General features: G+C 47.4%; 1 protein-coding gene across 4 annotated transcripts in view; it reads right to left on the bottom strand.

Annotated features, from left to right (window-relative positions):
- ABCA1 (ATP binding cassette subfamily A member 1) overlaps nucleotides 1-12,255 on the bottom strand; it is a 122,259-nt gene that overhangs the window by 22,916 nt on the left and 87,088 nt on the right. For 2 of the 4 annotated variants that reach the window (XM_074330781.2, XM_019734160.3), the window contains exons 22-31: nucleotides 12,061-12,198; nucleotides 10,934-11,154; nucleotides 9,611-9,683; nucleotides 8,463-8,665; nucleotides 8,171-8,219; nucleotides 7,864-7,977; nucleotides 6,665-6,813; nucleotides 4,860-4,984; nucleotides 3,503-3,601; nucleotides 774-963 (exon numbers count right to left, since the gene is read on the bottom strand). In XM_074330781.2, coding sequence (XP_074186882.1) covers nucleotides 774-963; nucleotides 3,503-3,601; nucleotides 4,860-4,984; nucleotides 6,665-6,813; nucleotides 7,864-7,977; nucleotides 8,171-8,219; nucleotides 8,463-8,665; nucleotides 9,611-9,683; nucleotides 10,934-11,154; nucleotides 12,061-12,198 — 1,361 coding nt within the window. Of the gene's footprint in view, nucleotides 1-773; nucleotides 964-3,502; nucleotides 3,602-4,859; nucleotides 4,985-6,664; nucleotides 6,814-7,863; nucleotides 7,978-8,170; nucleotides 8,220-8,462; nucleotides 8,666-9,504; nucleotides 9,584-9,610; nucleotides 9,684-10,933; nucleotides 11,155-12,060; nucleotides 12,199-12,255 lie in introns of all 4 variants that reach the window. The other 2 variants (XM_019734159.3, XM_019734158.3) reach the window with 1 other exon arrangement.

Raw genomic sequence — 12,255 nt, 5'->3', positions numbered from 1 at the left:
CAAGCCACAATGTTCCCCAGGAAATTATTTTAAACAAGAGACTATTAAATGGGATTCTTCATGGTCGCAAAAGATTTCTAGGCAGCAGCATCATTCACTATGCCTAGTGAATTCTTTCGTTCGTTGGTGTTATAAGGAAGAATACATTGGCTATTATTTTAAAGAGCGGTAACCAGAACTTCTTTAAGTTCTCACATCCATTTAACGTTGCTTGTTCTCACCCTGCAACCAGGATGCTGATAAAGCCGCCGAGGGCTATCACAAGCAAGCCTCTTCCTGAAATTGTTTTCAGAAAAAATGGCTCAGAACCGCTTTCCATACTCAGTCTCAGAGAATGTCAGCCTTGTTAAGGCCCACAGAAGTTTTATGGACCAGCCTCCCTAACGCAAAGATGAGGAAACAGGCCCAGGGACTCAGACTGGCCTGTCCAAGGTCACCAGCCAAGGGTAAAGCTGGGCCAGTCACAGCCTGTCCTGTGACACCACCACTCTGGGAGAGGCCACTGTGTGTCTTCCATATCCTATTGTCCCAGAGATTTGTGTTCTGGTTTTAACTCAACTTAGGCTGACTTTTCAAAATAGAGAAACAGACTAAGCTCCCTCAGACATAGGAACGACGTGGTTCAAGCATCCCCACCCACCCAAAACACATGCTTTTTCCTACGACAAGAATTAAAATCAAGATGGAAAGAGACCCCCGACATGACGTCATCCATTCCTTCTTCCCTAGCCCACCCTGCACCCCATCTGCTGCTACACCTGAGAGGCACTCACCTGTGGAGGAGGCAGCCCGCCTGCCCCCGCGGGACACACGGGTAGCATCTTCTTGATTTTATCGCTGCTACACTGGCAGGAGGGTGAGGGGTTCTCCATCGTCCAGTTCCCCTTCTGGAAGAGGTCCGTGATGATCTGGGGAACTGGGGCGGTGGTCCAGTCCTTCTCCCCCACTGAGCAAGGCATGTCTCTGCAACGGGAGGACATCAAAGTTGGATCACCTGACAGGGCCTGGCCCTTCCTGCTGCCTCAGGAGTCCAGGATCAATAACAACTGCAAACATGCATTATACCTCCCTCTCCACTTGATTATTTGATCCTCCCAGAGACTTGAAGCTGCAAACTCATTTTGCAGATAAGGACAATGGAACTCAAAAGGCCCCAAGTGCTTATGCTGAACTCCAGTCAATCCAATCCACCAGCACTCAATCATTCACCCATGTGGCCACTCAAAAAAAACATTCATTGAGCATCTACTATGTGCCAGACACTGTTCTGCATATTGGACAGTCTTGGGTGAACAAAACAAAGTCCCTGCCTTCATGGAGTTTGTGTTCCCATGAAAGAGTTAGATATCAATTCAACCACAGAAGCTTAATGGCCAAAAATGAAGCAAAGTAAAAAGAAAGATGCTACCTAAAGAAGTGATATACTTTAGCCAAAACAAAAACAGTAAGAGAGACAAGCCAGACAGAGATTTGGGGGGTGAAAGAACATTACAGGCAGAAGCCAAGAGAAAGCACAGGTGCAACGGCCCTGTGTTTTCTGGTTCAGAACAACGGGAGGCAGGGTGGCTGGAACGTGGTGAGCCAGGAGGAAGAGCAGCAGGGAGGAAGATGACACAGGCCTGGGAAGGAGTCTCAACTTTATGCTCAAGTGTTGCTGATCTGGTGCAGAATTCGAGGATTCACTTTATGTTTTAAAACCACAGAAGTTTGGGAGTGAGTGGGGGGTGAGAGTGATTGGTCCATAAAGAGCTGGGTTGTTTGCAAGCATTGAGGTGACAGAAGACAGGCCTTTAGGGCTGATGTGAGCTCTGAATTATTGTGGGATCATCAAGCCACTTGCCCTCTCAGGGCTTATGTTGTCCACGAGAAAAACAAAAGTATGGAATTGCTTGTTTCCATACGTCACGTTTCAACAAGTCATTTCCACCATCCTTTCCAGCTCCAAACATTCTACAATTTAAAGCAGAGTCATCGTCTTTATAACATGCTTGCAGCAAAGTGTCCCAACGAAATGGAAACTTCAAATTAAGACACGGTGCCCTCCTGAAGCTCACATTCTAAAACGGTCACAAAATGACTGGCTGAGACAAAGTGTTAAATGCTGCAGGAAAGTGTCCCCGTCACACTTCCCACAGTTCCTCAGTTATTATTACTTTTTTTTTTTGAGGGGGGGGGAAACACCTGAAAGTTCCCAGAGTGGGATCCCTCCATCGGGCTGCCCCCCACACACACATTCAGTGGTACTCGGCCTCCAGGTGGGGAGCCCTCTGCTGTCGGGGGCCCTGCCTCTTCTGTCTCTGTAGGCAAGCTCCCAATCCAGACCTGGCTCCTACAGATCCTTCCTAGGGTGGCATCAAGCTATGAAAGCACAGTGTTCAGCTGGCTTGTGATGAGTCCATCTAACTCTACTATCATCCCATCTCGTTCTTCTATCTCGCCCACCAAACTTTCAAGTGGAATCTCGTCAAAAGTCTGGTGGAATCTCGTCAAGTCTTGTGAAATCCAGATAGGATGTGTCTTTGCCTTCTCCACCTCAGTCATCACGTTCCTAGGAGCTGACATTGGCTTCTAGGATTTACCTCCCATTCTAAGTATTAAGTACTAACAAATGGTCAGTAAGTACGGAATTAATGAGAGATAACAAGTACATAATAGCTACCCATTTATTTAGAAATCTGCTCTAAAACCTTGCATACACAGGTTAGGAGGCTCACTACTCTGTGATTCTGGCAGGGTCGGTATCATCCCTTTAAAGCCTGGAATGTAAGTTAGCCCTGCTCCAATCTTTCTACACCTTCCCACACTCTCCACTAACTCCTCAGTTTGAGGTTAACAAGCTCAACGGCCAATTCTACCTGAGCCGGGAAACTTGCCCATCACTGGGCTCTCTCAGAAGCGCCTCACCTCTCTTTATTGCCTTTACTCACAGAGATCTCAGGATATACATTCCCCGCATACCCACTCAGTCTACGGGTATTTAACTGAATGTATTATACACCGCCTACTTTTTCAAAAAAGGATTTTGAAGGAGAATACCATAAAAACATGCAACTCTAAAAGAAGAAACCGCCTATTTTTACAAAAATGACATCATCTATTCAGGTTGTTACAGTGAAGAAGCTAAGAAGCAAAGCTGCAAATTACATATACTGGCAGCCTAGCTCCGCACTTCGGCACGGGAGTTGAGGGGAAGGGAAAGAAAGATCAGTAAGTAAAAAGTGCCATTTAAATTAAATATTAATTCCTAAAGAGTAAACAAACGTCTGTAGTCATTCGCTTTGCAGGATGTCAGACAGCTCTCCTCGTCTGGTATGTTTCTTCCTAGATGGCCTAATTAGATTACTACATTAGCTTTTTAAATATAAAACAAAAAATGGCTCAAAGGGCAAATAAATGGTGGTAGTCACAGCATGGCACACAACTACTAAATACAGCGCATGAGAGGCCAAAGCAGGCGACAAGCACAAGAGGCCGGTGTGGAGGGTGTCATAGTGGCACTCACGGGATGGGGTTTCCTTCCATACATCGGGTCCCGAAGCCAGGGTCTTTGGTGAGGGCATTCAGGAGCTCCTGGGTGCTCATGTCCTCGGGAGCGTCATTGCTGTGGGTACAGCAGAGGCAGCCAGCTCAGCAATTCATTCAAAGCATACATTTCATGGAGGAAAAGTTTTGTGTGTTTTTTTTCAAATAAACACTCTATTAAGTCCTTCCTGTGTCCCAAGCTCTTGAAACAGAAATGAATAAAACAGAACCCACCCCCAAAGATCTCAGACTCTGGCCATATGTTTTGCCAGTAGAGTCACATGTAGCACTCCAAAGTGGAGCTGGTATAGAAACAAGTTATATGTACGGAGGTGTGCGTTATGTGTGGGCACGTGTATCCGTACACACATTTAAACACACTGACATATATATTTTAACGTGAGGTAAATGAATTCATTAAGAATCAGTAGTTCAAAGACCCTTTCGTGATCATCCATTAGGCAGACAACCAGGATATCCTAGGAGAGGGCAGGCAGATTTTATTGGCTGAGTGTTTGCATGGACGACTAGAAAACACAAACAAAAATGGGCTCAGCTTATAAACACAAAATAAGCCCACGTCCCACAGCCCTGGGCAATATGGTGTCAGCAGCTGGGAAAGGAAGGAATAACGTAAACCTACACTAAAAAGGAAGGAAAGGTGGGGGTTAGAGAAAAAGAGATCGATTCATTTGTTTTTTTAAGCTTTGCTTTTACATCACTGAAACACTTCCCTGCTCTAAAGGTCTGCAAACACTACAGCACTGAAGAAAACTCTTGTGTAATGAGACAGAGAAATTCCTTTGTCCTTTTGTTTGAAGCGCTGGATTATTATAACGTAGCTGGCATTTTTGTCTGAAGAACAAACAGCAGCTAACATCTACAACTTAAAAGACTAGATAATAAATACACGAATCGTACTCTGCAGAAAACAAGAAGCTGGAGGTGAAATGCGTTGACAGTGTCTGGAGGCTCCCTGCTGAACTACAAAATTACAACATAGCTATGAAAATCTACATATGTTATAGCTCGGTCACAGGTTTGTTTGCAAGGGCAGAGTGTGTATGTGAGGCACATACGCCTGTTTCTGACAACAGCAGTATGAAGAGGAAAGGAGTTCAAATGAGGCAACAGAAGACTGGCCTATTCCTTCAGGTTCTGTTCACAGCTGCTCTCTGCATATATTAGTGGTTTGTGTCAGGGCTTCAGCCACAGCTGGGAAAATCCATTCCACTGTGTGATTCTTAAGTCTACCTCCCGCTGGCCCTTGGCACAGCAAACACCCTTGGTTTGCCCGAGCTCTCCTCTCTCCTTGGGTGTCGAGAGCAAACACATACCTGACAAATGTGTACTGTTCGTTGTACATCCAGGGCTGCAGTTCCAGGCTGGGGTACTTGCCAAAAGGGGGCACGATCAAGCTGAACACCAAGGCGATGCAGACGAACACAGCTGGCAGGACAATCTATAACCAGGGGGTTGAAGGGGGGAGGACATGTGTTAGAAAGGTGACCACAGGACAAGCCCCGGTGAGTCCAGCCTGCCTCCCGGCCCAGCCAGCGGGCAAGGGAGGAGTACAGGGCCCATAGCTGAACACAGCCAAGGCACCATGGGCAGGTTCAAAGCAGCAGCCTGAAAACTAAACCTCTTCCCTCCAGGGCATTTCTGGAAGCTGGCAGCCCAAGGCCAGAGGGCACGACCACCTGGCAGAGGTATCAAACTGAGAACTTCGCGGAATAAACCATGATCACATGCAGGATGACTCAGAACATTGGTTCCTGCCCTGTTCCCCCGGAAACCTGAGGAAGACCACACTGGGACATGAGCCCAGCTCAGCTCAGAGGAAGGCTGAGAACAAGCCCTGAACCAGGAGCGAGGAGACCTGAAGTTGGTTCTCTCTCTACAAGTATATCCATGTGAAGTCACTTCCCCACTGGCCTCAGTTTTCTCATTTGTAATCTGCAGGCTGAGACTAGATGAGCCATTCAGATCCCATACTATGATTTAAAAAAACACTCTATAGCAATGTCTCCATTGAAAGGGAACAGCAGCCATTGTCTTCCTCATGACCTCAAAAAGCGTAATTATCTAAGTCCTTATTAAGTAAGCCACCTCAAACTTGACACTCGTACCTTCTCTGACGTGCACATACTTCATAAGTAAACTCTAAGCTCCTTCCATTTATTCCTGAGAAATAGGTCCTTAAAAAAATATGTAAAGATTCAAATGCTACCGCTGGCTCTAATGTTCTGCGGTTTCAATGCGGAAAATTATCACTGAGTGATTAATTCAATGGAAAAGTACTGTAGTGAGAATTATTTAATGATCATTACAACACTATGTAGTAGTATCATTATCACCAATCAACCAACAAGGTAACTGAGGCTCAGAGAGATTGATTAAGTTGCCCAAGTTCACACAGCCATAAGTAGCAGAACGAGGATTCAAATCCAGGGCTGTATGCTCCGAACTGATACTCTTTGCATTACCCACAGTCTGTAGGGAAGAAGCTCTGCAGGCTGTTTCTCTATACTTCCCAATTTTATAGAGAGGAATAATTTCACCCCTCCTAACCAAGCAAGTTAGCATGCCAACGCTGACATGCAGGCAACAGTGTAACGAGTCTTCTCCGTCTGCGATATTTTTCTGATCTCTCTGGTTATCTTTTCGATCAGTTTGTAATTAAACATCAATTTAGAAAAAAAACAAATTTCCAGTAAGTTCATATGTCAAGTCCATCTGGGCATATCACCTCTTAAGTTATGATAGTTTAATTTGCCCAGCCAGTTTTTCTAAATTTTATCTTTGTTACATTCCCCTCTACAATAAATTAACACACACACACACACACACAGTAATTTCTAATGTGAGGCCCATTCTAAGCACTTAGTCTAATCTTCATAACAACCACATGTCACAGGTACTATGATTATCCCCATTTTACAGATGAGGAGATCGAGGCACAGAAAAGTAACTTGCCAGCAGATACACAAGTGCCAAGAAGCAGAACTGGGACTGAAATACAGATACTCCGGCTCAGGCATCCATCTGATAACCACAACGCTATCCTGCCTTCACTGGATGGGGATCCTGCGTCCCCCCGCCCATGAAGCCTGAGTCCTTCACCCGGAACAGCGTATCTCACCTGAGCAAAGAATCCCTTCCGACTCCGTCTGGCAATCAGCAACCTCTTCCACAAAAGGGCCACAAACTGCTGCTGTGTGAGTTTCCAGCCCTTCACCTGGTAGGAGCCTTTGCCGTCCATCCCACTGAGCAGGTCTGTTTCTCTGGATTCTGCAAGAAGCCAACACTTAAGGTCACCTATTATCTTAGTCACTTTTGACATCACCATGCTTCTCCCTCCCGCATCTTCAGCAACCATCCTGGAGGCTGAGTTTGAAGGTAAAAGTATCTCAGGAGTAAAGGGCTTTCCTGACGAATCCATGTTCAAGAAAGTCATGACTCCAAACGTGCAATCGCGGCAGTCTCTGCCTCTTGGTTCTTGTCTGACAAGTGCAGAAAATGGAGGTGCCTGGAGACAACTGCAGAGATGTATCCCCACATGACTGGGTGTCACATCCAGTCCTTCAGATGACTCAAGTCAGCCTCAGGCTCTATGAAACAGGCCATGGACACGGGCGGACAGACGAGAACACACAGTGGTGATCTGTCTCCCGTCTGTTATACTTTTGGTAAAAGGCAGACACATCCAAGCACGCTAAGTCCTGACAGCACATGACGTCAGGGAGAACAGGAGAGCCACACACTCACACAAGCAGAGACTGGGGCAGTCAGAAAGGTTCCTGTTCCTACAAATGTTACAGAAATCCTCATCTTCAATGAACGATTCCTTGCTGCAATGCTTTGACCTCTTATGACTTCGCTTGATTTCTTACCTCCACTTCTCCACTCCAGCCAAACACGCAGGGATAAGCTCATCCAAAATATCGAAATCTAAGGGGACAGTTAAGTCTAAAAGCACATTCACCTCTCTGACTCTTTCAAAATCCTCCATCCATCCAAAGAAGATTTATTCAACAATTAAAAACTGGGACACTACAGAAAAGATAATGGATTCAGAAGACTGAGGGACCATCCTTTGATGTGTATCTTGAGAGAAAAGATCTCAGCTCAATGAAGAAAGTGATGAGAACAGGCTCTTTCAGGGTTGACCACAGGCACAACATTGGAAAAGGGAAAATAGCTTTTCTCATTTTCTCTCTTCCCTTTGGACCCTGTAGGCATCTATCATCCTGGTTCAAGGCCGTCGAAAGAACACCAGAGACGAACATAAGAGAGCAATTCACTTTCAAGCAACAGAACACAGATCTTGCCTAAACGGACCTGGGTCTATGTCGGAATCATTTGGGTCAACAGCATCGTCTTCGGTGAATGGGCGAAGACAGCTCTGCCTGTCCCCGAAGACCCGTCTGTTTCGTCTTGCGGGTAAGGTGCCATCTGAAGGCAAAGGGGAAGAATTCCACATTTTACTTGATTTGTAACAAAACAAACTCTCGGCATCTGTATCAAACCTATACACTAAAAGAAAGAAAGGAATAAAACAATTCAAAGGGAAAGGCACAGCCCAGGTGAGCTAAGACAGCCTGCAGGAGGCACAGCCCAGAGCCTGTGGAGCCCCCTGGGGGGTTACCTGACGGCTCAGCATCCACGCCACTCTCTTCAGCCACTTTGAGAAATATCTGAAAGATAAGAGTCATTGAGAATATTATAAGCACCATGTTAGGAAAGCAACCTCCACAGCCATGATTATTACATGACTGAATGGTAGGCTAGTCCCTAAAGACAAAAAGTAGAAGCTTCATTTATCAATAATACTTTGTCAGAGTCACTTGGGAGACAAACCATTTTTCTTCGGTGGTGAGGCTATCAATCCAGACAATCATTTACGGATTAAAGCTATGGCATTAGGACAATTCACTTACTTCTTCCAGGGTAGTCTCTGAGATGCCATAACTAGAGATGCCCAGGTCTGAAAGCCGGTCATCAATCTCATGGAAGAGTTCCACGAAGGCTCCTTCTTTGGCAGCTTCATAGGGTAGCACGTAGGTCAACTCATGCCCAATGTCTTCTACCAGCCGGGCCTCGGACACATGCTTCCTGATGAGGTTGGAGATGGCGGAGACATCTGTAGGCACCAAAGCACAAAGATGGCTCAGCCAGCTCAGAGGCCCCACATGAAGGGCCAGCCATTCCCTGCCTTCTCCCTTTGCCTACTCCTCAGAATCCCACAGCCCATGTGCTACACCTGTCGCAGATACTAAAGTCATTCCACATGTTCATCTGTGGCATGCGAGTTCCTGGGGACGAGGACTAAGTCTCATTCACCTTTCTATCACCAAAGCCAGGGACACTGGGTTGTCAGTGCATGGGCCGGTACACGGGCAGACGGAGGACTCTGAGGTTGAAAGGCTGGTTCTATTGCCTAAACTCTAGGATTCTTCAACGAAAAACTTGATTCAACAAACCTTAAAAGATTCTTCACTCTCCCCTAACCTTTATAGAAGGCTCCTTCTAGTTACCTCAATAGAAGGTTAACCAAACAGTTCATGGAAGGAGAAATCTTCCTGGAAAATGTTGGCTGTTAGGACTGGGCAAACACGACCTTGGTAAAGGCTTCTGTTCCATACGTGCTAGTGGTGACACCGGCCTCCTCTACACTCGTCCAGCTGGCTATTCCTGACCTACTAGGCTCTCACCGTCCTTAGGTCCTGAGCTCCAGTCCCTTCCCATTGGCGTGGATCTCAGCTCCTCAATCCCTTGATCTCAAGTGTCCAGCCTCATCTGCCACCCCCCTTAGGGATCTCCTCACCCACAATCATCGCAGCCATCTGGCACACTGCCCTGTCAGGCGCCCATTTATTTGGGACCAAGCCCCAAGCTTCCCAACAAGTGTTAGGCCAGTCCGCCACCAAGCTGTGCCCTCTCCCACAGCCGCCCAGCCCCAGCCCCAGCCCAGCAGCAAACCTTGAGTCAGCGCCACCAGCCTCTGCACTTCTCCTCCTCTGCCTCCACTCCGCCCAGCTGGGGGAAGCTCAGGCACCACCTGAATAAGAGACCCCAGAGTCCTTACCGATAGTCAGCGTGTCACTTTCATGGTCGCTGCCCAGGCCAGCATCAGAACTGCTCTGAGAAACACTGTCCTCCTGATGGCAAAGAAGGAGGTGAGAATGGGTCAGGGACTGAGCAAGGCAGAGCTGCCACCACCTTCACCAGGGACGGCTTCCAAGAGGCTCTGCTGTGGGAGGACCGGAGCAAGAAGCCTCCCATGACAGGCGTGCAACTGGGCGGCCATGGTTTCTGAGGCAACTGTATGACGTGTGTGTGCTGTGGGGATAGCCTCACCTCCTGGAGGTGGGAGGTCGGGAAGCAGAGCTTTCCAAAGCACTGTGGCCTGCCGATGAACGACGTCACCAGGCACTTGCCGGCCGTCTGAGGCATGGGATTTACCTGGCTAGTGGTCTACTTCAGTGCTTCTCAAGCTTTCCCGTGTGTTTAATCACCAGGGCACCTTGTTAAAATGCAGATTCTGATTTAGTACCTCTGAGGTAGGCCCAAGTTTCTGCATTTCTAACAAGCTCCCTAGTGACCCCAATGCTGCTGGTCCTCAGACCACACTCGGAGCCACCAGGTACCCGTGCAAAGGGAAGTAAGTTCAAGGTTGGGATGTCAATGTTTTTGTTTTCAGCCACTGGTTTCAATACACAAAGAAATTTCAGGCATGTACTGTGGTACAGAAGAAAACGTACCTGGTTATTGGGTTCTGGTCCCACCTCCATTATCTGCCTGCTGGGTGAACTTGAATAAACTACCAAATCACTACAAGTCTCACTTCCCTCATCTGGGATAGTAATTACAATATCCTCTTCCCAGGGTTACTCTGCACTTTGAGATGATGTTAAATTAAAAAAAAAAAAGTTTGTAAATGGCAATAATGCTACAAAGAATTAATTATTAGCATTGTTTTCTTTTATGCCCAGAGTCTGCTAGAGTAAGTGTCTGGCAGGAAATCAATTCTCGATACACGTTTGCTGCTTTGCAGGTTAGACGTTAAGGTCAATGCGATTCAGAGGTAATGAGCAGGAACTGCAGGGCATTCTGCAGCCAAGGCTCTTAACTCTTGGCAAGTCTCTTTCCTTCAACAGAAGGACCTTCTCTGTCACTCACTGTGCCCCATAGGAAGAACGAAATGGGATTCCACAGAGCTAGCATAATGGGAATGGAAGCCTCCTGACCTTTCCACGTATGAGGTACGACGGGATTCCCAAGGGACCACAGAGCAAAGAGATGGGGGCCTCAACGTGGCAGAATGGGGTGGAGACAGACAAGCCATTCACAGCCAACAAGTCCTGACTCCTGGACCCCGCACCAGCCCAGCCCTGAGACTGCAACTCACCTTTTTCAGGCACGACACAGTGCTACTGCTATTTCGGCAGGAACTGAGGGAGGATTCCACGTCCTTCTTGACGAGGGTGAGGTAGTAGCCTGTTCCCAGCTGGTTCTTCAGAAACAGGGAGGAGCCCACACAGCAGAGCTTCCCATGGGAAATGATGGCAATCCTGTCCCCCAGGATGTCCGCTTCATCCATGTGGTGTGTGGAGAGAATGATGGTGCGGCCTGCCGGGCACAAACACAATGTCAGGACTCGCGGGACAGGTGAGACCTATCGATTCTCATTGACTGCAATGGCCAGAACTAAAGAAATACGAGCAGGGGCAAGCATGGAAGAAAGATCTGGAAGCCTGTGTGGCCATGGCCTCAAGGATGGCAAAGCTTTGGGGATAGCTACTGCCTCTTCATAAAGGTAAGAATGGGATCATTTATTTGGGAACTCATTACCTGCCAGGCAGCGTACTAGGTGGCCTACGTGCATTCTCATTTAAGGTAATCCTCTATGAGGTAGGCACTACTATTAATACAGGTAAAGAGACCAAGGCAAGTTAAATGACTTTGCCAAGGTCTCAGGGCCAGGCAGAGCTGGTTCCAAAGCCTGTACTCCTCATGCTGTTACCATGAGGTGGGAACATAATATACCTTCCATATCTCTAAGCAGACTGCCAATCATGCCCCTGCACCTCCCCTATCCACTCATTTATTCATCCACTCTTCCAACAGCCATAAATTTAGTGCACCACATTGGGGACAGAGATGAACAGCGGTACAGTGTCTGCTCTCAGAACTTCAGTCTATAGGGGACATGGTTATAACACACAGTTAAGTTCTTTCCTACAGGTGGAGCTAGTGCTGTGGGGGCCCAAAAGAGATGCCCCTTTTCCCCACTTCCCTTCTTCCTACATGCAGGCCCCTAGGTAACAAAGCATAAACGAGTGCCTTGTAAACCAGGCCTCCCCCCTCCATACATAGGTGAGCACAGAGCTTTAAGAAAACAGGTTGTACATTTTCCTTGAGAAGCAACTCTGTTACTCTAGCAAGAACAGCCACTAGCTGTGGCCTTACTTCTCGAGCCTCTCCCACGGCCCCTCCCTCCCAGCCCCGGACACAGAATAAATGCACCTCAGTGACCTTGTCGATATTTCAGCAGGAGCTCCCATATTCCCCTGCGGGAGTAAGGGTCCACACCAGCTGTCGGCTCATCCAGAATGACAACCTTGGATCCCCCAACAAAGGCCAAGGCCACAGACAGCTTTCTCTGCATTCCACCTATAAGAAAAAGGGAGGATAAAGGTCCAGCCACAGACAGTGAGTGAAGACAGAAAT

Source organism: Rhinolophus sinicus, chromosome 16 (assembly GCF_057876585.1).
Source record: "Rhinolophus sinicus isolate RSI-liver-muscle chromosome 16, RSI-T2T, whole genome shotgun sequence".
In the NCBI taxonomy this organism is placed as follows: domain Eukaryota; kingdom Metazoa; phylum Chordata; class Mammalia; order Chiroptera; family Rhinolophidae; genus Rhinolophus; species Rhinolophus sinicus.
The sequence above is the reverse complement of the archived record's forward strand: the minus strand, read 5'-3'. Positions and strand labels throughout refer to the sequence as shown.